The sequence below is a fragment of the Brassica rapa genome, chromosome A08 (genome assembly GCF_000309985.2).
Source record: "Brassica rapa cultivar Chiifu-401-42 chromosome A08, CAAS_Brap_v3.01, whole genome shotgun sequence".
NCBI lineage: Eukaryota > Viridiplantae > Streptophyta > Magnoliopsida > Brassicales > Brassicaceae > Brassica > Brassica rapa.
The window spans coordinates 16561919-16589616 of NC_024802.2; the positions used below are offsets into that span (position 1 = coordinate 16561919).

The 27698-nt window shown below is 32.8% G+C and overlaps 7 protein-coding genes and 1 long non-coding RNA gene across 9 annotated transcripts in view; 5 read left to right on the forward strand and 3 right to left on the reverse strand.

Moving 5' to 3' along the window:
• LOC103835100 (probable disease resistance protein RPP1) overlaps positions 1 to 27698 on the forward strand; it is a 531820-nt gene that overhangs the window by 368614 nt on the left and 135508 nt on the right. The window lies entirely within an intron of this gene.
• Positions 1438 to 2712, forward strand: LOC103835073. 2 transcript variants are annotated; one of them, XR_626614.3, is made up of 3 exons: positions 1468 to 2052; positions 2146 to 2326; positions 2423 to 2712. It is a non-coding gene; the product is annotated as an uncharacterized LOC103835073 (long non-coding RNA). The 2 variants fall into 2 exon arrangements; XR_626613.3 differs by having other exon boundaries at positions 1438 to 2326.
• On the reverse strand, positions 5749 to 12538 carry LOC103835074 (ATP-dependent 6-phosphofructokinase 5, chloroplastic). The gene is made up of 12 exons (XM_009111172.3): positions 8912 to 12538; positions 8795 to 8837; positions 8645 to 8718; positions 8411 to 8522; positions 8186 to 8281; positions 7990 to 8091; positions 7802 to 7876; positions 7572 to 7712; positions 7258 to 7479; positions 7105 to 7185; positions 6905 to 7033; positions 5749 to 6824 (listed from the first exon to the last, which is right to left on the reverse strand). Exons 1-12 carry the CDS (start codon positions 9205 to 9207, stop codon positions 6657 to 6659), a joined length of 1539 nt encoding a protein of 512 aa, XP_009109420.1. The 5' UTR covers positions 9208 to 12538; the 3' UTR covers positions 5749 to 6656.
• Positions 13659 to 14469, forward strand: LOC103835076. Its single transcript, XM_009111173.3, has 2 exons — positions 13659 to 13759; positions 13868 to 14469. The coding sequence occupies exons 1-2, from the start codon at positions 13745 to 13747 to the stop codon at positions 14261 to 14263; spliced, it is 411 nt and encodes a 136-aa protein (XP_009109421.1). The 5' UTR covers positions 13659 to 13744; the 3' UTR covers positions 14264 to 14469.
• Positions 14731 to 16024, forward strand: LOC103835077 (classical arabinogalactan protein 3). The gene has a single exon (XM_009111174.3). It carries the CDS (start codon positions 15421 to 15423, stop codon positions 15850 to 15852), a length of 432 nt encoding a protein of 143 aa, XP_009109422.2. The 5' UTR covers positions 14731 to 15420; the 3' UTR covers positions 15853 to 16024.
• Positions 16193 to 17926, reverse strand: LOC103835078 (putative clathrin assembly protein At4g40080). The gene is made up of 2 exons (XM_009111175.3): positions 17125 to 17926; positions 16193 to 17050 (listed from the first exon to the last, which is right to left on the reverse strand). Exons 1-2 carry the CDS (start codon positions 17565 to 17567, stop codon positions 16375 to 16377), a joined length of 1119 nt encoding a protein of 372 aa, XP_009109423.1. The 5' UTR covers positions 17568 to 17926; the 3' UTR covers positions 16193 to 16374.
• LOC103835079 (RING-H2 finger protein ATL32) lies at positions 18410 to 22309 on the reverse strand. Its single transcript, XM_009111177.3, has one exon. It carries the CDS (start codon positions 20560 to 20562, stop codon positions 19636 to 19638), a length of 927 nt encoding a protein of 308 aa, XP_009109425.1. The 5' UTR covers positions 20563 to 22309; the 3' UTR covers positions 18410 to 19635.
• On the forward strand, positions 22322 to 23817 carry LOC103835080 (homeobox-leucine zipper protein ATHB-16). The gene is made up of 2 exons (XM_009111178.3): positions 22322 to 22637; positions 22782 to 23817. Exons 1-2 carry the CDS (start codon positions 22583 to 22585, stop codon positions 23585 to 23587), a joined length of 861 nt encoding a protein of 286 aa, XP_009109426.2. The 5' UTR covers positions 22322 to 22582; the 3' UTR covers positions 23588 to 23817.

The window sequence follows — 27698 nt, forward strand, 5'->3', positions numbered from 1 at the left end:
ACCATAATTTGTACAACAAATTTTCTTAGATTCACCTCATCATACTCACCATTTTACCATTTTAATTACATAATTTTACATGAGCTTCTTCATCCTTCCCGGTTATTTTCTCTTTATTTATAACTACAATATAATGTTATAAATTATATATATTATAAATTAATAATTTATTTACCCTTAAAGTCTAACTATTAAAATATAACATAATTCAATATAGATATATGATTCTATTAATAAATTAGCAGTTACAAATTTGAAATTTCTAGAAATATCAAAAGTTGTATGTTAGTTAATTATTTTCTAAATGATATTTATTTTTAATTCTTTTTAGATGAGAATATTTTGGCTGAGGTGGATAGTCTCAAAAGCCTTGAATTTAGTCCCTTTTATATAGTAGGATTTGTTCTGCAATTTTTTTTTTTGATTGGGCTTCAGTTGCAGAGCAATCTGCATGCAATTTTCTCCTGCATTTATCCTGTGTTTCTCCTGCCACTCATTCAAAGCCAAATTTATTTTTAACTAGATGAATTTTAGTGTTGTAAGAAGTTAACCTTAATTTCATCATCCGATAAATTTCACATTCCAATACAAGTAGACAAGTTAACACAGTATTCAATATTATTCATTACCAAAAGTTCTATGGAGATTGAAGAGAATGGAAAGAAGCATGGAAAAGGAAAAGGAAAGTGTGGAATGTTGAGTGATAACTGATATAAGAATTTTGATTAAAATAAAACTGTTATAAGAATAAGGTGGTAGATCTTGGGACAGTAGTAAATTTTTTTTAAGTTCTAACTGGTGATCATTAAAATAAAAATACGAATGAGTAGAAAATGAATGAATATGAAGAAAATAAAAAGAATGAAAATAAATGTTTGTTCTTTTTGTTTCATATCAATTTTGATAAAGAATGTTTTTTTTTCCGATAGTTCCTTCAAATTAAGAAAATGACAAAGAATCAAACGCAATAAAAATTCTCCATAAATGGTGTAATTTAAAAAAAATGAATAAAAATTGACTATTTTCTTTATTTTCCTATATCACTATTTAGACCCTAAACTCTTTAGCTCTCCACTTCTTGTTTGTTTTCTCTCTTCACATCTATATATATATATAAAGTATTGTTTGACTTTCTTCTGTGCCTCCACGTCAGATCCAGCCTGGAAAGTCGAGCTCTTTCGCGCTGACATGTGTCACGGATTCGCAAAACTCGGCGTTTCATTTATTCGGGATATTGGTGACTTGCGATCGGATGGGCTTTACTCTTTATTCTCCCTCCAATAATAGTCTTTGGATTATAATAATAACTGCAACTATTTGGGCCGTATAAGTTATTGTATCTAAATGAAAAAGCCCAAATTCACATGAAATAAAAACACCTAATGTAAACACTCTCATTCTTCTACTGCCGTCAGGTCAAATCCTCTTAATTCCACCGACTATAACTTAAATGAGATGTAACGTTTCCGTCTTTATTGAAATTTCATCTTTAAGTTTCACCATTAATTCTCTAACTCAAGCTCTCCCACGACGATTGGTTTTAATTATCTCTTTTTTCACTTCCATTGTAAGTCCCTAATTTCTTCAACTATAAATAAGGATGTAGAGTACTAGGAATCTCACTGATTCATACAAAACCCTCAACAATGGCTTGGTGGCTGATTACAAGGGGAACGCTTACGTCACCAACTCAGGAAAAACTTCATCTGGAAAGTGGATCATGACGCTGTAGCCTCAATCTTCTCCAGATCGCTGTGATCTAACTCGCAGCCGCTGCTGGCTGAAGCTGACGCAACTTTCGCGATTTCGGTTTGAACGGAATTGTGTACAGCAGCGAAGGATATCTCTTGCTGGTCTTGGTGGTGAGAGCAACACATGGAAGATGTTTAAGGTCAACGAAGAAACCGGGACGGCGAGTATTGTGTTAATGAATGGAGATCTGGCTGCGGCAGATGTGATGTTGAGGAGACGGGGAGAGATACGGTTGTGGTGGTGTCCCAGAAGAAGCTTTGGTTTGTTCCGAGCCAAGATAATATGGATATAAAAAATCAGGTAAGTGATCATCAATTTCTTATCAGTACAGAGGATGTGTTTTCCTATACTGTTGCACTTGGAGTCTAATGTTACTGAAGCGATTCTTAGCAGAACCTTCTTCAAAGACTTTGAAGCTTCTGGGTTTCAGGAAAACGTGTCAACCCGGATTGTAAACCTTAAGAGGAGGAACAAAGCATTTCTCTGCCGAGAGTAGCCAATATTGTGACCGGCAAATGAGTGACGTCGTTTCAATGCTTTACTAGAACAGAGTCTGGCCTAAACAGCTTTAGAGGTGAACGATTTGTATAGTTTTATTGGTTAATTGAAAACCAATTGAACCGGGTTTATTTATTACAGGGGTTTGTTTTTTTTTTAAACATTATTACAGGGGTTTGTTGGTGCGTCGAAGATGGTTTGGTAACTATTAGCTAACTTGGTGAACATTGGTTTGCAAATCTTTCACGTGGAGGAAGTCAACCGATCTGATCCTGTTTACATGGAAGCAACTGGTGACTGGTTTAAGGGTCTGGTTCGAGCTATGCTTCAACCAGTTATAATATTGTTGAGGTCTGATTAAAATTGGGGATGACTTTTGTGAGTAAATAATTGAAAGATGACAGCGACTTTTACAATGAAATGTAAGATATGTGCATTTTTCTTATAAAGATAATTTACTCTTTTTTTAGCCTAAAAGATATTTAATTTTCATATTGGGTCATATGATTCAAACAAATAATTAAAAGATTTACTATGTCAGCTGCCTAGGTTTTAACACATCAGTACAATTCTTTTCAAAATTAATAAAACTAGAGAAAAAGACTAGGATAGCACCAAAGCAAGTTTTTGTTCCCAAAGTAGCACTCAAGGCTCAAAGTCACAAAAATAGGTTTCATTAAAGAGGTAATATATACTTATACCCCTTGGGTTAATTAATCCAAACCTTAGGGTTTGGAATTATGGTTTAAAATTTTATAAAAAAATAAATACTATAATAAAAAATAAAAATTTTAAAAACAGTTTCAAAAAGTATTTTTAAATTATAAAAAGAAAATTTGAAAAAAAAAAAATTTTGAAAAAAAAATTTCAAAAAAAAATTATAAAAATTTCGAATTTGAAAACATATAATCTGAAACTACAAAAAAATTTTTTTTTTTTTTATTTATTTTTGTTTGTTTATTTAATTTTAAACCAAGGGTATTAGGGATATTTTATCCTTTAATGAATATCATTTTTGTGACTTTCTCCTTCTAGTGCTATTTTTGAGACATAAACTTCAAAAGGTGCTATTATTGACAATCGCCCATAAAACTATCTCATATATATTAAATTATTTTAGTATTTAAACCAATCTATTAATAAAATATTTAATAACCTATAAATTTTTGTAATTAGTTCTTTGGTTTTCGTCCAATTGTTTTGCACTCATCATTCTAACAACATACGTTAACTTAGCAACAACTACATAATATAATTAAAAATTTCAAAAATAAATAAAAATACTTCATAAAAACAAAATAGAAAAATAATTTTTTTTTCTGGTTCATCAAATTCAAGGTAACAAAAAGGAAAAAATAATCTTACAAAATTTTCTTCTTTTCTGTTACCAAATTTAACCATAGAAAATTATTAGAAAAATATCGAAAAACCATAATCAGTTATTAATACATAATAAAAATCAGAAAATTAAAAATAAATCAATTAAGATATATATATAACAATGAAAATGAAAATTTAGTTAAATTAACTTGAGTTTAATTAAAACTAGATTTTGACCCGCGCAGGCGCGCGGGTGTATATTTTGAAAAATATGTTGATATTTGTTTTTCATGTAATTATTAGGATTTGGAAAAATGAATCCGAAGAACATAACCGATACCGATCCAAAGATATAGTACCAAACCCAAACATAAATTGATTAAATATTCTAATTATTCAAAATTTTGTTATTTAGAGAACCGAATCTGATCCGAACCGAAGTATTTGGGTATCCGAATTTATCTAAAAATAGATTTATATACTTATATATATTAATTATTTTTAGATTTAACGTATATAAAACATCAAAAATGATACTTTTAAATTGGTTTAAATACTTGAAAATATATATAGATAGTCAAAAGTAAATATCTGAAATAGTTAAAGTATACTCAAATCACCAAAAATACTTAAAATAATTATTGATTTCGTATCCAAAATTTTAAATCAAGCCAATTGATATGTTAAGCTTAAGTATTATGACATATGTTATTCAAATTTATACGTAATATATTATTTTATTTATACATTTTGAGAAATTTAAAATATATAATGATTTAAGACTTTAAAAATAATTTAAATTAGTTATCCAAACCCAAACCAAACCCGCAAAGATCCAAATCGAACTCAAACCAAAATTTAGAAACATTCTAATAAGGCTGAAATCTTTGACCCCGAAAACCCAAAATACAAACCGATCAGAACTAAACCCGTATGGGTATCCAAAAGCCCATCCCTAGTCATTATTATATATCGTATTTTATCATCATATAATTAATCGTATTTTATATGTACTATCATATAAGTAATCATATAATTAATAGTATTTTATACATACCATCATATAAATAATTACATATATTATATTTTTAAAACTTAATATGAAATATGAAAACCATAATTTGAGTTGGTATTTCAAATTGGGCTTTGTATTATATTTTTTTTATATATATTGACAATATTTTTTTATAATGGTTATTGAAAAATAGTTTAGTAAAAATCCATTTTTGAATATATGTATATTTTTGAATCAATTTTTGAAATAAATCAAATTTGAATTATTATTTTGATTTGAAATATGTATATAAAGTTTAAATTTTGTTTTATGGTTAGTTTAGAAAAAAATTTTTTAGGGAATTAGATTGACCCATTTTGGTATATTTTAAAAGTGGCCTAGATAACTTTCAATTTTTAAGAAAAACATAAGCCCATTACTTTTTTTCTTAATACTACTATCCTTGTTTTCAAACAAAAATATTTTTTTTAAAAGACTGCAATCCATGTTTCCAAACACTCCAAATTTTTAAAAGTCCTATTCAAATCTCCAAACACTCCAATTTTGTACTTGAGTTTTAATAAGATAGATTGTAACCATCAAATAAATTCAATGTAAATACATTAAATAATCCAAAATGCATAAAATGTAAAAATAAATAGAGAAAAATAATTAGAACAAAAAAATAGAAATCAACTTACGTTATTGTTAAGGTTTTACCAAATCTAGACCTATAAAAATAAGAGCATTAACTCAAGGAATTTTAATTTATCTCACAAAAACTAAATTTAGAGAACTAAAAGATTAATAAATATGCATAAGTTTCTAAATAAATACAATTTCATTAAAAAATATTTATGATATTTTAAATTTTATTAAAACTCATGCCGATGAATCACAGTTTTTTTTGGAAATTACCGAAAAGCATAAGTTACAATAATTACATAATCAATACAAGTATTATTCAAAAATTAGTTTGGAAAATAAGATCTAACATTGCTTCAATCAAATAATCGTAACTATCATACAGTTTAACATTTAGGAGATGTACTGAATCTGAAATTTGAAATGATTTGATTTTAATGAGTTTTTAGATGATTTTAGATGAATATTAAAATTTGGTGTGATTTTGTTAAAGAACTCTAGAATCTCATCTAAAACTATGGATTTTGATTTTTATTTTAATAACTAAGAAACCTCTCTCAAACACCCTAAAAACATTTAAAGCACTCTAAAATCTCCAACTTAAATTTTGTTCAATGACAGTTGATTTTAGAGTGTTTGTTAAAATGACAAGTTCAATAACACTGAATTTTAAGTATGTTTTAAAATCATCTTTTGAATAACATTGGATTTGTCACTTAAATACAAATCATCTAAAACTGTTAGTCGAATACACCCTAATCTCCTAATACTTATATAAACAAAAATTCACATTGCTCCGTTCAAACAAATGTAATTATCTATATATAAATTTTGTTAACAATGAGTTTGACGCTTAATCTTCTAATATCTAAACAAAGAATGTATAACCAAAATTTTAACACAAAAAAAAATATAGTTACAATTAAATTAACAAATATAAATGTATTCATAGAACTTAAACACAGTAAAAACTTATAATTTAAGATTAAAAAAACAACAATACTAAGAATTTTAAAAAAATTAGTTATATAATTAAAATTTGGTGTGCACAACATAATCATATTCACGGTCAACTTGACACAAAAGAAAATTAACACAAAATTATATCTTTTAAACAAACCGATCCATCAAATCCCGCGCGTAGCGCAGAATTGCCCTACTAAATCATATATACATTTTTATTCAACTGATGTGCAAAGTGAATAGATACTCGAATCTTAATAATGAGATATAAACCTAAAGGTTCTGAGTCTCGAAAGAATATGAATAGTCCAGTAATACCTTCAGAAACATTTGCTCTCTATACATTTGTACAGAAACTTATGAAAGTCTTCTTAGTTAACAAAAGAAGATAAATCTGCTTTAGTTTTTTTTCGAACGAGAATTCGTGTGTTTGGTTTTATTCTTCTGAAAAGCTCCAAAAAGAAGTAATAAATGTGGATAAAAATTACAAAAAATCAGGCTGGCCTGTGGAAGTTAAGCAACGATGCCACATTCGACTATTGGGATCAACTGATTTGTCATAAGCAATCACTTCAGGAATGGGTAAGTAAGCATAATGATTGTTTATTATCCCCACAGTTATTCCACTGTACCCAGCAAAAGCTCCATGAACCTGTGTGAAAGAGAGAGTGTGATGTAGATCAAATGTTGTTTAAGCATCGTAGACACAGTTTTAGTATATAAAGACTTTACAGCGTTTTGTCCTAAGACCGTGCAGAGGATTCCATCTGATGCATTTGCACGTACAGCTCGGATCATGTATGTTGGATCTATATACTTCACATCTGCCGCAACACCAATCTCCTTGAAGTACTTCTTCGTCTGTATAATACAATGTCGAGGTGTCAGTTTATTTATTTCGTTTATAGGTAATCCAAATGTCACAAACAAACCTCTTGTTGAATGTGCACACCGATGTCACCGAGTACTTTGTTTCCAGATGCATCTTTTGCATTTGTATTCTCAAGGAAACTCTGTAATAATCAAAGAAAAGGGAGAGAATTTTAATGGTTCTTGTTCATCTAGAAGTTCTAGATATTTAATACCTGCCCTGCTCCTTCCGCAACGCAAACTACAGCAGAGCCTTTTGTTTCGATAAGGTAGTTCAGATGTTTCAGTACACCATCAGGTCCATGGAGGTTGAAAGGAACCTCGGGAATGAGACAAATGTCGACTTGTCCACTCGCTAAGGATGCTTGCATGGCGATGAATCCACTGCTACGACCCATCAGTTTCACAACGCCTATGCCATGGTAAGCACTATGTGCCTGATCGCAAGGACCATACAAAGTAAAAGAAAACTTTTTAATCTTGTTTCTGACGTACTTCATGTAACTATTGTTCTATTTCTTTAAAGTACCTCGATGTATGCGGAGTTAATAGCTCGTTGTGCTTCTTCAACAGCAGTGTCAAACCCAAATGTTTTATCCATATGCAAAATATCATTGTCAATTGTTTTCGGTACACCAACCACAGCTACCTTCATCCTTCTTTTGACACACTGAACAAATAGAGTGTAAAAGGGTAACTAAATCAAAGCAAAAACTTTGTTCGAAGGTTTCAACTTTTTTTTTTTAAATAAGTAGCAACCTCATTGTGTATAGCATTGGCACCAGCATGAGTTCCATTACCACCAAGCACGAAAAGCATGTTGATTCCTCTCTCCTAAATTCATTTTTTTTTAAATGCTGTCAAAAGTCATATTCATACTGCATGCATGTATATCTAACAAGAAAACGTTTTAAAAAGTTTATCAAGTGAGAATCTAAATGATTCACCTCCATGCTGTCCACGATCTTAGTAACAGTCGGTCCTCCACGTGAAACCCCGAGCAAACTTCCACCGGAAAGATGAATGTTCTGCACCACTTTTCTTGACAACTAACAATCAAAGTCCAATATATTAGTCTTCTTGGCTAGCAAGCAGTTTTAAAAAGACAAAAGAGCAAGCAATGTTCTTTGAAATAACTAATACAGGGATTTCAGGTAGGTTCTTATCAGAGAAGCCACGGTAACCAAAAGGAATCCCAACAATGTTCTTCACACCATATATCTCTAAAGTGATGACAATCTGCCACATTAATACAAGATCTTATAAGAAACAGAACAATTATACTACAAAATCTTATTAAAAAAAAGAACAGTTTGTTTTCAGATGAATAAGAGGTTTTCTTATCTCTACACGGAAAGCAAAACTCACAAGTCTAATGACATCATTAAGACCAGGACAAAGCCCACCACAAGTAACAATAGCTGCCTTCACATCCTCAGGTCTGAAGTAAATATTTTCCCGTGGCCCAGCACGTTGAACCCTAAATGATCAATCCTTATAAACTTCTATTAGACAAGCTTAATCACAACAATAGTCCAAAACTCAAAAAAAAAAAAACTTGCGAAGAGTTACTCTTGTTTTGAATCATGTTACTATTATTACCATTGCTCAATCCAAGTGCAGTCAGGATCAATACACACTGCTCCAGCAGAAGCTGGTGATGAGTAGTTTATAACCTGATGATCAAAACCAATCAAATATTAATTTTGCCCTAGATTCTAATTGTGCTGATTTAGAGAAGAATAAAAGTACCTTGAGGAGTACTCTATCTTTGGTATTAATGTACGTCGGAGACCTGCCGTAGAAAAAAAATACAAAGTTTAGACCTAAAACGATCATGAGGTCATTGGATTATGGAAACTACGTAACCTCATCTTGACACAAAACGTGGAAGGGATGGCTTCTGCATCAGGGAACGCATCAGTGATATGAGGGATGCTGAATCTCTCCTCGAAGTCTCTCTGGTACTTTAGTTTCCACTCTGGATCGCTTAGATCAATAGCCGTTGCTCTCGCAGCCGCCACCGCCGCTACTCGATGAAATCTTACCGAATTTGTCGGAGATCTCGGTTTAGGGAGGATCAAAGAACCAGGCCGGGCAGACCGGACGAGGAGGGGGTTCTTGGGAGATATGCACATGGTGGCCGAAGAGATAAGCACATCCATGGAGAAGAATGGTGTGATCTCTGCCTTTACAGTTCCTATTTTGGAGGGAGGTTTAGGGGTTCGTTGTAGTTTTTAATTGGTTTGGTTTTTACTAGGTATTGATTGTTGAGTAGCTTTTGTTTTTGAATTTAAACTTTTGTTTTAAAATTAGGTTTTTGGTTTTGGATTTTTGGTTTTTATATTTCAGTATTTTAATGGTTTTTAATTTTAAAATTTTACTTATAATATTAAGTTTTTAGTTTTATTTTTATTTTACCTGCTACAGTTTTTTGTTGTTGGTATTGGTTTATCTAATATTTCAAAAAAATTTGACTTATGATTTAAGTTCTTGATAAATTTGAAATTATTAAAATAGTGATCACGAAATTTTATAAATAATACCAAAATATTAGTTATAAAGGCGTATATAAGTTCATTTCATGATTTAAATTTTTTTATTTTAATTTATTTATATATATTTATATTGATAATATAAGAATTATGTGTTTTCAGAAATTTAAGCGCGCAGTTCGTTCATAATCTATTTTATTTTAATTTTCAAACTTGCCTTCATGAACTCATGAAAATGTAGATATCTCATTATATCACAATGTAGTGGTACATGTAAATCATAATATATAATATGTACATATGAATATATAAATGAGACTATCATATAACTCACTATCGATCTTTATTCTAATAAAACAAGAAATATTAAGTTAAAAAAACAACAAATATTCCAAGATACAATATGAAAACAAATAATAAGATTTCATTATTATTATTTTTCAAAAAAAACGTTAAATATTATTATAAATATTTACAAAATAATTACTAAAAGATTTAATAAAAATGCATAGTAATGAAACAGCCTCCATTATATACTATTTGAAATTGATTTCTTAGCTCGAGGATCAGCACAATCATTTGTTGTTTTTTTGCAGTATTTCATTGAGTAGCAAAAAAAATTAACAAGAATAAGATAGTGTGTTATTTAATTAGTTGAAAGAAACAATTTTGACTTATTCAGTTTAAAAAAACAATTTTGACTTATAATGTGGTATGTTATGTATACTTCATTATCAATGGGAAATCATTTCTAACCAATTGAAGATTATTAAATTATAAGAAAAATTAAATGAATTTTGTGATACAAATTTAACTGATAGCTTTTTTTATTTAAGTTTTGTTTGCAATGAACTGCTAAATTGTTTTTGACCAAAAACAAACTGCTAAATTGTAATGTTGCAATGCCTTACAAGTGACTTATCAATAGTTTTCTTCATTTAAATAATGTAAAAATTAATTTCTTGATTTTCTCCTAAAAAAATTGTTTTAATTACATTGAGTCGAAATTTTATTTTCTTGAGATAATAACATAAAAAAATGAAATGTGTTCATCTAAATTGTTTACTGATCCCAATAATGTCATTTGAAAACAAATTGTTGAAGGAAACAAATTGTTTTTGTCATAAAAAGTTATCCTACTATATAAAAGTTACTAATTTTGAGGCTTCTTAGAAGTGCCACATAGGACAAAATATTCTTCACCAATCAAACTGCCACGTCATCGCGAATGTTTAGATGATGGGTCTCGAACCATCCAAACCCATCAAAATAGTCAGCCCATTGTATAACTTATAGCTTCTTTTTCTTTAGTCTACTCGCCTCAGACGTCTCCAACGACTCCAAAACTGTTCGTCTACCCAACTTCATCGGTGTAACTCCTACGACTACAACAATGGCACTTCAATGCTCCATTATAACTCATCAAGTGAAGACTCTTTGTACCTCTCCACATCACTCCTCTCAATCTCTTGTCCAGTTCCTTAAATTTGATTTGTCACAAAAAGTCAGTGCATCAGATAGTTTTTGAAATTCAAATAATACTAGGTGTGTTCCTGCACCATGTGCAACATAAATTTTTTAAAAGTTAAATTATATTTAAAATGAAATTTATTAATATTATATATTTTATTATTTTTGACTAATATTTAATATAAAGTTGATTATTTTTGCGACTATAATGTTTGCTATTGTGATCAACACCTTTTTATAGTACTGTGTCTGTATCTTTTTTTATTAGTCATCTTCCTGTTCTTTTTTTTTTTGGTAAAATTATTAAAAAAAAGAAGACTGAAGCTAAAATTAATCTTTTTGTTCTTGATCATTCACGTTATCTTCAAAGTCAATAACATGGCCAACGTAAATGATCGACGTTGAGATTTCAGCTTTTCTGATTTTTACTATTTTAATGTTTCAATATAATTTAAATATTCTCTTTGTTTTATAATATAATGGTTTAAAAGTATTTTTTTTTGTAGGGAAATTGTTTTTATATTTCAATGTAACTTTATATTTATTGGATATTATGTGGCCAATTAAATTATGTAAATTACTGTGTAATTGATTAAATTTATATATTAAATGGCAGTTTTCTAAAGCAATAACTTTTAAATATTACAGATTTTAATTAAAAATGATTACATTTTGAAACAGATAGAGTAATCTACTAACTCTATATAGATATGAGGACAAAATTGTAAAGAGGTCTCATCTTGAATTTCTCTCATTCTATGCATTCCTAATTGGGAGGAGATAATCAACATCTAATTTTATGTTACTCTCAGTATATTAGAAATGGTCGAACAGTAAACTAATTAAGGATGATGTAAGGAAGACATAAAGATGTATTTCCAGTTATCACAAATATAGAATCAACTGACAACAACTTAATTATGTCCAGCGTAGGACAACATAGAAGAGTTTCCATACCTTCTAATATTATAATATCTCACTATATTAGTGGTTAAATAAGTTTTCTCTAGCACAAATACTCACTCCATTCTTAGAGTTTAAACTTTTCTATCTCATGATATTAGTAATTTGATCCAAAAAAAGAAGAAACGGTCGAACTGTACGTATAATTAGAAAAAGAAAACAAACAAAAATCAACCGACGACTTCAGGTATATGAAACAAAATTTGGAAATATCAATTCTCTGCAATTAAAGAATAATGCGATAACTTTGTAAAAATACAAAATAAAACAAAAAAAATACACAGAAAAAAGATTTAGGAAAATAAAATCATAATATAATTTCCTTAATTGATAGTGCTTAGCTACACTAAAAAGTCTAAATTTACAACATACACAGTTTTATTTACATCTTTAAACCTATTATCTAATTAAAATGATTTTAAAAAAAGTGCCAGCACGAAGAGTTAAAAAATATACTATAAAATATAATACATAACGTTAAAAATACATTATCACTGATCACTAAAAAAATCATGTTAGTAGTAATAAAAATGAAATGACAACACATTTATTAAAACCATAGAACGACACGCAATAAGGTGTTATTAAATATACAAATTACAAATTAAATATGCTCAACGCAAACACACATAAAAATGAGACATCATATTTGGATATATTTAAATAAATAATTTTAAATATATTATATTCTTGATAATTTTAAAATTACTTAAAAAGAAACTAAATTATTAAAAAATTAATATACAAATAAAACTAAAGCAATATTTTGTAACGTCAAAATAATAAATGAATAAAAAATATAGTATTTTAATAAAATAGATTTTAGATTTTAAAGACTTCTAATTCATGTAATATTACAAAATTCAAAATTTGTTTATTACAATTAATATTTTACATTAGATATATTAAAATAATATTCTAGATCGATATTCAATTGTCAGTTTTCAACTATTACACGTAAAAAAATATTGTTAAGTACGCATTTTTTTTTTGAAAAAGAAGTTTATATTTTAAGTAGGTTATTGGAATACTTTTTCTTTTCGTAAATTTATTCGAGATGAGATTCCGATCTTTTAAACTAAGATAATTTGTGTTCTATACATAATTATATATTTTTTACATAACTCTAAAATTTTGGACTTGATTCTTCATATTTTATTAGTTAATTGTGTTGTATATAATAGAAATATTTACTTCAAACTAAAAATATAAAAAAAATAATTTTAAAAATTAGTTATATATAATTTAATATAGAAAAATTCACATACAAATAAAAATGATAAATGTAACAAATTTAAATATATTATCCGCGCGTAGCGCGGAGAAAGGATCTAGTATAGAAGAATAGCATGTGTCTTGATTCAAACATGTGAATCGTCTTCTTTATTTCTCAGGTAGAAATACTTGAAAGCAATCCATAGCAACCTTATAAGTAAAGAACTGTCTCACCAATATAATAAAAAGACAGACATAAGCTTCACTTTAGTCTTTAGATTCTGCACTTACAAATATTTGGCTCCACAATGCTTCAGTGGTTGTTTAGTTAATGGGCCACTTAAAGCCCTGTTATTAAGAACTGTGTACAAACTTTGACATGTCTTAATTGGACCACCAACTACAATACCGGAGCCCACAGCGACCCACCAAGACAAATGTCAATGTCAATACGACACGGTTTTATAACCCCATTTACTACGAATCAAGTGAGAAAAAAAAGAGCTAGACACAAAGGGGGACCGCCTCATAAAAGAAAAGAGAGACATCAAATTGTGCCATGGACCAACATAAGGTAAGTGAAAATTATATTTACACACACCATGACACATGCATGTAATGTAATCTTCTTGATGGAAAGAAAACTAGCAGTTAGTTAATGTTTTTATAAGTATAACTGTAGGAGGATAGAAGACTCTTATTGTCCAAAGAAGAAGAGAGGATTCGTGATGAGCTTGAAATGGAAATCGAAAGAAATTTGGAAGGAGAGTTCAAGGATGGGATCTACAATCTCGCACTCAAGCTGCGCAGGCTGTATGAACAAAGAAGGGAAAGAGAAGAGTCGCTGGATGCTTCAATGAGAAAGAGCAAGAGAGTACTGGAGGTGAACATTAGCATAAAGATGGAAGGAGATACCAAGATTGAGATCACTGAGAGGAAGAAGGAAGTAGACAATGACAAGATGAAAAAAGCAGAGAATCTGGTTACTAGAAAGAAGTGTGAAGCTGGTGAAGATAAAACAAGAAAGGAGAAGTTGAAGAATCCAACAAGGGCTCAAGAACTCAGATGGAAATGGTAAAACAGATTGATTGGCCTGGATTTACTTTCCTATTTGCTGGTATCTATATGTTTCCAATATTTATCCTAATTAAACAAGAGTGAAATAAGGATTGTGCATGCATATCACATTGTTCATTGAGATGGTAAGAGGAAAGCACACAATCTCTTTTACTGCCATATAAAATTTGAGTTGTTGCTACAATATCATCAAACAAGATATTGATTTATTTATTTTTGGAACACAAACAAGATATTAATTAATAATATTATCCTAAAAATAAATATGATTTGGAGAATATTTAGCAAAAGAATTTTATCGGTGTAGTAAGACATATTGTAAGTGATCAGGACTGGGAATCAAAAATATTGTTATGCAAGAATGCGCCAGGTTATATATATCACAGACTGTAAGGCACCGGCTTGAACCCCAAATGCAAATTTAAAAGATTATCTTACTGTAAAAATATCATTTGGATATCTCTCAGGATAATATAAACGTCATAATCATTCACAGATATTAATAAGTTGCCTGTCTGCCTCATCGTAACCTTAGTGGGAACCAAGTATATTGCGCGTGGTCTTGACTCTTAACATAATTAAACATTTATAAGTTAGATATTTCAAGTATATCAGTTGGCAAGAAGTACGTCATTTTCTTAATTCCATGTAACTTGTCTATTTAGACTGCTAAAAAGAAAATTTTGACATCTTTTACGCCGTCAAACATCAGGGTCCATGGTAAATGTGACAAACTCGATAAGCAAAATCATTATGAATGAAGCTGCATTGACACGATAAACCAGGAAGTGTTGTTACAAACTGTCAACAATAGCTATTTAGCAATTTTAAATCTTGCACATTGTTATCTACAACTCTTTAACATATTCATATTATATGCTACCGTTTGGTGATCCCCCTTGTAGACGATTCTTCGAGAGACTTGGTAAAGACTACTGGTTTTGATATTCCAAATCAATAAATAAATAACTAAGAGCTGTATATCCATGTATGTGCTTGCATGATTAAAATGTCCAGAAATTAAAATAATCATTCCAAAATTAGCTCTATATATCAAAACCCTTTCCTCGTTTCTCCACCACCAACGAAGACAAGAGCCTGCTCAATTTCTCTATTGTTTTTTTCCGACAGCCAAAAAGAAAGTTAAAAGAGAGACCAATGGCAGCTCTTAAGACATTGCAAGCTATGATCTTTCTTGGTCTATTGGCCACGTCCTGTATCGCTCAAGCTCCTGCTCCAGCACCCATCATGCCTCTCCCACCGGTAGAGTCTCCTTCTCCCATTATTACACCAACCGCTGAGCCACCATCTCCGGTACCGGTTGCTTCACCACCGGTTATGGTTACCGAGCCAACTCCAGCTCCGGCGACTCCTCCCACCGTCTCATCACCAACAAAGTCTCCTAAAACTTCCCCTGTCGCTTCTCCCCCCAAACCAGAAGGTATGGCTCCAAGCCCATCAGTCCCAGAACCAACACCAACACCAGCTCCGGCTCCTGAAGGACCAATTGCTGACTCAGCATTTACTAACAAAGCTTTCCTTGTGAGCACCGCCATTGCCGGAGCCTTGTACGCCGTCGTTTTGGCTTAAGATAGCCTTGAGTAAATTACACTCTCTCTCTCTTTCTCTCTCTCTCCTCTGTTCTTTCTTATCATGATTGGTTTGACGGATCTCTCTGTTTTCTATTTTTCTCTAAATACATTTTGTGCTCACTTCCACTTTGTTGATGTTTCTTTTTTTCTCGTCTTTTGATTCTTTTTAACTCTGATGGACAATGAAACAACTCCACTCATTCTTCTTGTTACATCATTGTGCCACTAATAAAATTGAAATCACTATCTAGGCTTTGACTTTATAGTGGCTGACTTAGAAATATATCTGAAAATAGTTTTCCGATTCTCTCAGTGTGATCAAGACTGGGAGAAACAAATTGTAAAATAAACTTCATTAGATTGAAACGTAGAGAACAAGTGTGTTTACATACAAATGGGATCCTAAACCATATACCAACTATAAACGAACTATATATTCTCTAATAATAGTGATCGTTATATACTTATATACCTATCTTTTCTGATTTCGAACTGTATATATTACTCTTTGTCTCAAAATTCACAAGACGTCCAAAGTCGTTTGCACAACACAATGTTCAACCGGATAATTAAACCGACCAACATTAGAAAATCTACCGGAAGAAAAACGAACAGTATCATCACCATAACCAATAACTAATCGATCACTAAACCGGGCTGATTCATATCCTTTTTCTCTCCTCCCAATCCCAGCAAATGTTTTCTCAATTTGCTCATAACCATCCTCTAAACCACCAATCACGCCCTTGACCTCACTAACCAAACTCCAGAGCCCATCGAGCCAAGATCTCTTCCAATTCCCACACCAGATTTCAGACAATCTTTCTTTACTACTCTCATGCCTCTTCAAAGCACACACAAGCTCCACCGTATCTCCGAAGCTCAAAGTGTTAGACCGCTCTTTAAACTCGTTGAGTCTCGAATAAAGTTCGTTGACCGAAGACACGTAGTCTTCTCCGACCAAACGGGTAATTTTGTCGGCTAGAGGTTTGCCACCAGAGAAGGGTATATCCGGAATCTTACATGCTTCTTGTAGTAAACCGACAAGCGCGTCGACTTCACGAAGCAAATCTGTGTTGGTAAGAGACGAAACCATGTCTTCGTATTCGTCTTTGTGGATTGTGCTGGATGCTGAAGCAACGAAAAAGCCCATCACTCTTGAAGTTGATAACAGATGTTCAAGGTATAAACCGTACCTAAAAAAAGAAACTTTTGTAATTAATATATAACATAAAACCGAAACTTTCCTTTTATAGATTTTTGAACTTACCATCGGACCCAAGAAGAAAGCTCCCACATCAAAGGGGACTTCTCATCTCTAAACCCAGAAAGTTTCAGATAGTTCCGACCACCGGAAGCAGGAAAGACAGAGAGCTGATCCTGGAGGATGAAGCGACCATGTTTGACGATGTGATGGACGATGATCAATGATTTGAGAGCGACGCAGGCGTCTCCGGTTGTGTGAAGACGGTTCATTACAGCTTCGACGGCGGAAGCTGCGGTGGCTCGTGAGCCAGTACCGGCGGAGAGGAGAGCGCTGAGGTGACGGTTTCCCGGAGGAGTTGAAGGGTCGTGAGTGGTGGCACGGAGGACGGAGAGATGGAAAGAGAGAGATTTGCCTTTTGGGTTTGATGAGACGAGAGCTGCTTTGCCTTGAGAAGCTTTGTCTTTGAGTATTCCGATTAGATCTGCGAAGCTAGTGATTCTTCCCATTGATTAAAGGTTTAGAGTCTTTAGATGTTGATGATGGTGATCTACAAAGATAGATGACTTCTTGTCTCTTTACTTTTTGCTGGTTAATAATGAGATGATATAAAAATAGTTTTATTATTCTGGTCATGAATGGAAACTGTTTTTATCTCATTCCATGCACCAACATGGGTCAAATAATCAATATATAGAAACACTCACATATCCCCTCTCTTTCTGGTCTTTCCCAAACAGCTTCACCTATTTAGAGCATCTCTAACCATTAACTCTATTTTACTGTCAAAATAACACTATTTTAGTGTAATTTTAACACTAAAATCAAAGTCTTCTCCAACCATAATAATAAATTTCACACTAAAACTATTTTATAATATTATATGTATTAATTTTTTTATTTATCATTTATTTAATTGAATGTTTTAGTAATAAAATAAGTGAATAGTATTTTAGTGAGATGAATAGTGTTTTAGTGTGGTGAATAGTATCACACCAAATTTGGTGTCAAATTTTAGTGTTACACTAAAATAGTGTGATTTTTACAGTTCCATTGGAGATGATTTGGTGTAAAAATCACACTAAAATAGTGTTTTGCAGTTCTATTGGAGATGACCTTACAACTAAATTATAAATTTGTAGAATAAAATGATGTAAAATAACTTATTTACATAGATTTCACAGAAGTTTACCATTTCGTTTCAATGGAGATGGTGATTCCATCAATTCTTAATAAATAAATAAAATATAAAGAAAAGCGTTCTTCAGTAATATTGATAAGCAATTATTACATAAATTCATTTTATTTTTGTATATCTTATTCATATTATCTCATTCATTCTTCCGTTAATTTCATTTGACTTAGTTTTAAAATGCAAGTTCGAGTAGAACATTTCTGATATTTTTTTCTCACTCATTAGGTTTTTCTAATCCAATAAAAAGGCAAAAACAGATTTTCGACAGGAGGAAAAGGTAATATACTAAAGTGCTTATGGTCAGAGTGTTATGAAAACTGTTAAGAAATTTTCTATATTTGTTTCCTTCAACTTGTGAGAAAACTTTGTTATATGTGTAATTTCTTTTCATATAAATTAACAATCTTGTACGAACGAACAAGCTACTTTAGTCAGCTACAATAACGATCAGAATAGTTTTTTTTCTTTCTATAGTCAAGTATTTGTCATAATAGTTTAAGAAACGTGAAATTAATAAAATAATTGTGAAATGATATTAGCTTCTGGCGCATGGTAGAGACACTTAAATTTTATATTTTAGTTAAGAAGTTGGTATAGAAAAAACAAAAAGAAGAACTCTTTATATAAGATCATTAAGGTCATATTGAAGACGTAAACAAATGTTACCCCGACTAAATGATAATTAGAACCACTTGCCTACAAAACTAATAAAGAATTGGTGATCAATAGCTGGGTAGAGATAGAGAAAGATCAAGAAAGAAATTGGTTGGGTCGGTAGGTTATTATGACTGGGCCGGGTTGTGTTATTTTTAATTGGTTAACAGATTTTTAAATGGATTATACTGGATTCTAACGTTTAATACACTGTTCTAGCTATTTAAATGGTAGTGATGATGTTAAGTGTTAACTAACCGTCTATAGCTGACATATATCATCAAGCAAATCATTTATATAATTGGTAAAGTTAAAACATATTTATTTTGTCTATATACATCACTCATCAGTGTATGATTCATGTAATTGGCGATCATGTTTTCAATACAAACCATAAAATGCATTCTATCATTGCTTACACATCAATGCCTCTCTCGCGACAAGTTAGGAACCAGTCCATATGTAAAACCAACATAATGACACAAAAACTTAAACAGTGTCTTCATTAATCAAATATTACAAGCACTTACAAAATTTAGAAAACTTGTTTAGCGAGTTACTAAACAAGCTGGACCATTTTAGTGTACAAAGCACATGAAACAAACCTAAAAGTCAATGAAATATTCATCAACAATTTAATATTCAGTATTCACCACCAATTGTATAACCAAAGAAACACACCTGACCACTCCAGTGCGTGGTTAACGGCAGGCAAACTATAACATTCCTCACGTCAACGAATCGCCGTTAGGTGATCTAACGGAACCCGAGTTTGACTTTGAAACAAACAAACCCCATCTATCCGCCCAGCTAACCCGATCCGATTTTCCACCCGACCCGACTACGTACCCGCTATCCATCAAATCAGCATCAAAGCTTCTCGTTCGTTTCAGCCTACGTCCTTTCGCCGCCATTATCCGCCTCCTCACGTCCTCCGGCAACCGTAGAGTAAACCTCTCGGTGCCATCACTGAGTCTCCCCATCGAGTGACCGGTGGAATTCGACCGCGGAAACTTACCGACGATCTCAGAACTCGGCCGCCGGTGGTGGCTTTTCTCTTCCTCCTCATCGGCCTCCGAATCTCCCCTAATATCAATCACGACGTGATCACTAACCGGAGCTTCCGATCCGGTTTTAACCGGTTTAGCAGTTAGATTGAATCTGCAAACCGGACAAGTCGCGTGCGAGTAAAGCCAAGCGTCAATACAATCAACGTGGAAGAGGTGATTGCAAACCGGAAGTAACCGAACCGTCTCGCGATCCTCTAACTCGTTAAGGCAAATCGCGCATTCGAGATCACCGGCTCCGATCTTCGACTCCTTAACGGAGGAGTAAGCGAAGACAGGGAAGCTCTCAACCACCGCGTCTTCAAGTCCGCCTCGCCGTGAACATCCCTCGAAAGCGCGGCGGCGGGAGTTTGTGTAGGAGTGTCCGGGCATAGCTCGCGTGCAGTGGCGGATGTAGACGGATAGTAACCCGAAGAAGAAAAACGCGGCGATGAGAACGCCGAAGACGGTGGTCTTAGACGGTGCGTGACCCGGTTGCAACTCGTCCTGACTCGGTGGCGGGAGCGATTGTGCATTAGCCACGTGGAGGACTGTGATTAACTGAAAGATGATCCAACGGTGAGAAATAAAACCTTGGACTCGCGCCATCGTTCATTCGAAACGGAACCGTTGGATGGAATTAACTGCTGATTGCAAAGGTAATAAGTTTTTTGTTAGTATGAAGGTTTATGCTATAGATATCAAATACGAAGACTGCATTTATTTATATATACTTGGAGAGTAGAGCAGAAACAAGTTAAAGTTGTCTCGAATAAACTTCAAAAGGTTAATTATTTTTTGACTTTTTGATTAGCTTAAAGTTTTAAATTGGCAACATTTTGTCAACTTGGGCTATAAGAAAAGTTCGTTAATATTGCATTTTTATTAGTAAATTATTTCCCCACTTGTTTAATGAAATAGTCTAATCCACTAGATTGTGCTTCGTTTAGATGCTAATGTCTATCCACATGTTCAATGCATTTACACGAATAGTCTGTCTCTTCGTTAGGGTCAAACTAATCAATGATTTAAGGTCAGAATGTACATCGTACGATTGCCTTTTCCTTGATTCAGACAAGAAACTAACAAACAAGCCCACAGAACACACACAAGTTGATAAGTGGTTTGTATAGCTCAACAATCCTAATGATCGTGACAATAGAAGAATCACAGAAGCTATTACTGACTTTCCTTGAGGTCAAATGATTAATTGTAAATACTACTAGTATCCTATATTGAGTAACAAGTTGATGATTTTTTTTTTAAAAAAAAATTGTTTGATATAAATTTTTCATTTAATTGTTTAAAACTACATTTTCAGGTATAACTTCAACCCACCAAGCTGGCTAATGCGCTAGCGGTAATACATTCATCAAAATTTTGGGCTAAAAAGTCTTACACATTTATGGGTTACAAGTAAGATTGACATAAAAGCTTATGAAGACAAAAGGGGATTGCAGAATCTCGATACTTCAAGTTATAAAATCCAAAGAGGCGTATATATGACATAATTTTAAAATATCTTTCATTCAAATATCTTAAATGTGTTTGAGTTATCTTCAAAGTGCGTGTGTTGAGGCATCATGATCCAAATTCATTTTATATCAATATCATGTTTTAAGCCGATCCTGTAGTTGCTTTAGTGTGTATATATTTTATGCTACAAGTTGTTACGCTGTAACGTGTACGGAAACGTCAAACTAGACCTATTTTCAACCTGAGAACAAGACGAGAAATTGATTTCAGAATTCAATAACAATCTATAATAAAAGGAGCAGGCTTATAAAAGCAACAACAATTTTGTGGTCCATTGTCTTGGACTGGATCACAAATATGGAGGCCTGTCATCTCTTTACTTGAAAGTGTTAAAATATTATCACTCTCTCCCATTTGGGCAAGATAATGTGGGTCGAAAATAGTTTGATCTCAACCTTAGTTGTAGACTTTGTAGTTATGATATAACAGTTGTATTGAACAACTAAAAAATTAGAAGTTAAGTGACCTCCTAATATTTTGCGTGTTATTTTAGTAAAAATATTACAAAAGTGAAAGTTGATTCATGATGTTTAACGTCTGTATTAATTCATTTGTCTTTTTGAAGGTGGCCGTGAGCCCATAGTGTTGGATAAATTCAAAGAACCAAAACCAAATTGTCAGGTCTTTGTTCCCTTACCCACAGCCTTTTGCCCAACCCTTTGCTTTTGCCAATGAGATAACAGACAACCCACATATTAACCCTAGTTACATTGTAACTCTTTAGGTTAACCCAAGCTTGGTTTATTTAAAGAAAAGAAAGTGTGAATCCAACTTGTTCATATTGGTTTATTTAACCCTTGCTCTCTCTCTCTCTCTCTCTCTCTCTCTCTCTCTCTCTCTCTCTCTCTCTCTCTCTCTCTCTCTCTCTCTCTCTCTCTATACCATTTTCTTCTAAATAGCCCAACCAAGAGCTTCTTCTCCTTCTCGGGATGGTCTTAATCCATTTCTAAATTGTGTTCCTCAAAAGTCTTCTCTTTTGTTTGTGGGTCTAAAGTCAGGAAGCTGAATTGTTGTGTTTAGAACACTGTTGTAATGAAAAGTTAGAAACATAAAACTAAAAACTCAAGAAGAATTTAAACTTTTTTTTGGTGTCATGAAGAGACTTAGCAACTCAGATTCAATGTGTGGTCTGATCTCCAATTCCACAGGTGCTTGCCATCTTCTTTTTTCAGACAAACTCATTTGGTTCTGTCTTTTTCAGACAAACTCATTCAATAGCAAATTCTCATAATTCTACTGTTTTGATCTTTGCTTCTTTTTTTTCTTACAAACTCATTGGTTACTGACAACAGATGAGCAGAATCCACGAGGGTACGGGCATAATTTCCACTCTATGCTTAACGGTTACGAAGAAGACGGTACAACGGTCGAGGAATATTCCGGCAACCACCACATGGGTCAATCAGAGAAGAAGAGGAGGTTACGTGTTGACCAAGTCAAAGCTCTCGAGAAGAACTTCGAGCTCGAGAACAAAATCGAACCTGAGAGAAAAACACAACTAGCACAAGAGCTTGGACTTGAACCTCGTCAAGTAGCGGTTTGGTTTCAGAACCGCCGTGCACGGTGGAAGACAAAACAGCTCGAAAAAGACTACGGCCTTCTTAAGAGCCAGTACGACTCTCTCCGCCACAACTTCGACTCGCTCCGCCGCGATAACGACTCGCTTGTTTTAAAGATTAGTGAGCTCAAAGCTAAGATCAACGGAGAAGAGGATAACAACAACAACAGCAAGGTTACGGCGGAGAGTGATATCTCCGCCGTGAAAGAAGAGAATGTTCCTTCCTCTCCTCCTGAGTTTATAGAACATTCCACCGGCTTTGACTACCGGCGAAGCTTCACCGATCTCTGTGACCTTCTACCGAACTCCACCGCCCTCGACGGTGGATCTTCCGACAGCTGCGATTCGAGCGCCGAAACCAGCTCCGAGAACGGAAGATTGACGCCGCCGCCGACGGTTACCGGCGGAAATTTTCTACAGTTCGTGAAAACAGAGCAGATGGAGGATCACGACGACTTTCTGAGCGGGGAAGAAGCGTGTTGTTTCTTCTCCGATGAGCAACCACCGTCTCTTCATTGGTACTCCGCCTCTGATCACTGAACATGAGAATCGTTAATAGGAGGGCAAAACTGGAATAATCGAAAATAAAGAATTAATGGTGGGGTTATATATTAATCTGTAATTATGATTACTCTCGATGTAATTAACGATGTTGAGAGTAATAAAACTGAGATTAACCCCTCTAGTCCCGATTGTATTCCTTATTTTCACCCTTTAATATTCCACTTGACTAATAATACTTTCTTCAAATGCTCTTTTATGAGATGTTATTGATTTTTGTGTGCTTAGTATGTAATAAGTAATAACTTGTAGTTTATAACTCAGGGAGTGATATGTAATTAATAGAACAGATGGGGTGAAAGTGGAACTGAGAAATATATTTTCTCCGTAGACGCAGCTTTTCTCCCCACGACCACGACATCTCTCTCTTTGTTTCCTTTTTTTATTTAAACATAATTTTTTTTTCTAAACCTAAATTCAACTACGAAAACGACCTTGAACTAGTGTGCAATGATCACGGCAAACAAATTCATATCTATTCAATTGTATATGAGTCGAGGTTAAATCTGATATTATAATCAAGAGTAAACTAAAATTTACAACAATGACTTATTGTGATCTTTTCAACAAAAAACCATGTGTGTTTTACTCAGAGTGATGTCATTAATATTGTATTTTATCATTGTTTTCAAATTTGTTACTCATGTGTGTTTAGTCATTGATACCATCTTATGCAATGACATGCTTTAAATTTCTGCAAGTGAATCCAATCAGCAGTGACTAGATTTTTATGAGATGGGAAAGATAGAAATCGGAAATTAGTATGGGTGTCTTGGAAAAAAATGACAAAATCCAAAGACCAAAGAAGACTCGTTTCAGAGATTTTCAATGCTATAATGACGCTTTCCTCGCAAAGCTCAAATGACGTCTTCTTCATAATCCCTCGAGCTTGCTGGGACGAGTACTCCTAGGCAAATATTGCGGTAGTGAGGACTTCATGACAGTGTCGGACATGAACTCAAAATCGCATGGCTGGCGCAAAATTCTAATAGGTGGAGACCTGCTGAAAGCTAACATGGGATGAACAATAGGTAATGTTGAATCTATTAGCGCTTGGAATGATGATTGGCCGAGTGTGACAGGAAAAGCAAGACCAATGGGACATGTTCCGGCCAATCACAATATGATTAAATTCACATCTCCTTCTGCCAATCCGGCTAGACTGGAATAGAGAGCAACCACACCACATTCTCTTTTTTGAGGAAGACAAAATCTTATTAATTATGCCTATTAGGTCCGGAGTTCCGGACAAGCGAATCTGGCTCAAAAAAAAAGATGGAGAATATACGCCAAAATCAGGGTATTAGGCTGCTTGCGAGGTCCTACACACTCGCTCTCCTGAACCTGTGCAGCAGCATCCCAACTTTGGCTGGAACAAAGGAATGTGGAAGCTCAAAACTGATCTGAAAATCAAGTTATTCCTCTGGAAGCTAGGCTAAAACACCTTATATGTAGGTGAATGTTTGGCTGCTAAAAACATACCGATTGAAGCAAAATTTCCCCATGTAAGAATCTCAAATCTATCAATCAGCTTTTCTTTCACTGTGAGTTTGCTAGAAAAGTTTGGGCTATTGTTCCCTTTTCCACTCACTTTGTTGCTAGAGCATAGGCGGATTTTAATGAGTCATGGATACCCTAGTGCGGAATGAATGTCTGCTGCCTCTGGGTATCACATCTAGTAAGTTAACACTTTGGCTTTTGTGGACTCTGTGGAAAGCTCGTAATGAGCTGATTTTTAACAACTCGAGCAGTAATCACACCTAAAGAATGATTCTTTAGAGGAACAAAATGTTCCACCTCGTCTCCCTTCATCTTAACTCCCTGAGTCCTGACCTCGCTGATGCAACTAGAATTCAAGTGGACACAGCTTGGCGAGACGATCTGAAGCTAGCGGGTTTAGGCTGGACAATGTTAAAAAAGGGATAATCATCTCTCCTTTCATTTCCACTGTCATTAAGTTGCGTCTTTTTTAACAGCAGAAGTGTTGTCTATGAGAGAAACTCTGTCCAAGAGCAAGGAACTGGGGATCCAGAAGATACAATGTGAATCCGATTTAGCTCAATTCATCAAGCCAATCACCTCACAGCAACCGTCCTTGAGATGTATGTTGTCATCACTAATATTTTATGTTTGACTCTTTAGTTCTATTTCCTTTTGTTGGATCCCTCTCGATAAAAACAAAAATGCTTATTGTTTGGCAAAACAAGCTGGTTTCAGAAGTTTTTTAATTAATCCTCCCATGTTGGGAGTTTGATTTAAATGGAAGTTGGTGTTAAAAAAAAAGTTTTCAAATTTTAAGATGCTACGACAATAAAAATGATTAACTTTGGCGAAATTATCAGAATAGTTCGTCAAATTTAGAAAGTGGCTTTTAGAAAATGGTGCAGAACCTGATGATTTTCGTAAAAAGGGTTTGATGTCTGCTAATTCTGATTCTGGTGAAAGACAATAAAGTTTTTCCATAGAAAATTAAAAATCTAAAGGCCATAAAAATTTTGTTAAAAAAGGTCATAAAATTAAAAAGAAATACTTAAAACATGGGATTGGCTTGTGAAAAGTTGTCATCATCATGAAGGTGCTTTTGTTTTTATGATTGTGCGTACGTACGTCTATAAGTGGAAGCATAGGACATCGGTTTTAGTGAATGATGAAAACATTCTGACTCAGTTTGAAGCTTTTACCATTGTAACGGATCATATCTGAAATTGAGGCATTCAGGTCACGACATGACGCCAAAAAGTGGAAACAAGTGTACTATTGTAAATTCTTAAAAAAGTGTAAACAAAAAAAATTTAGCTTTCTTGTATCAAAAAATAAATAAATCAAAATGCAGTTGTTGCAATTAAAACAAAAATAAAGAGATGGAGTACTGGAACCGTCGGAAGATTTTGTTTTCAGATACATCTGATTAAATAAATCAAAGCTGTATTAAACTTGATAGTGAACTAATTTCTAATCACTTTTTTGAACAACCTCATTTCAAATCACTTAAATTCCATTTATTCCCTAAAATACTACATATCGATGAGGCAATTACTACTATAAATTACCAAAATAAAATTAGACAAAGAAAAATATAGTACTCTATTTTTTTCTGTACTGCCAATTGGCACAGAATGGAGTGGGGGCCTATGGCTTTTTCTCCCTTTCTTTATACGAAGCTGCGAGAAAACGGGGCACATGAACCCATGTGATGTAGGGCCACGAATGCACCAATGGACATGTCGTTTTCGTCATTGACATTTGTCACTATTGCCTGAAATACACGGTTAGTTTATCTAATTTCTGATAATTTGTTACCTTGCAGGATAGCTGGAGGAGGATAAGCACATATACAGTGTTCTCTTGTCAGCACTCCGATCCACAAAGGATTGCCATGGATCGTAATGATGGATAAAATATTCGTAAATTTTGATTTGTTATTTTTTTAAATTGAACCAAAAAATTCAATATCTAATTCTATAAATCAAAGTAAATATTTCTCCCTCTGTTTTCTATATAAGTCGTTTTAGAAAAAAATTTATGTTTCAAATTATAAGATATTTTCAGTTTTCTATGTAAAATTTAAAATTTATTAACACTTAATGTTATATGACCAATGATAATATACTTTCTATTTTAGTATTGGTTGATTTGTGGTTAGGTAAATAATTAGTAATATTTTTATTTAGATAATATAAAAAATTAATGATTTCTTAATCTACGTGCACAATTTTATAACGACTTATATTAAAAAAATGGAGGAAGTAATATATAATATCCATAAAAATTAAATAAGTCACAATACCAATATTTTTAGAAAGGAATATCTGATATGTTTTGTTATGTGTAGCACATATATATATATAAATAATTATATACATAAATTATATAAATATTATATTTATGTAAGTTTTACAACATATTTTATTTATTAAACTGATTATTTTAGATATTAATTTTTAAAAATACTTTTTATTTTGTAATAAAATATTATTATATATATATTATTTTAAAATTTTCAATTTATTTTAAAATTTTATTTTATTTGTATGGATCAAAGATATTCAGTTCAAATATATAATTTTCTTGATATCTGGACACCAAATAT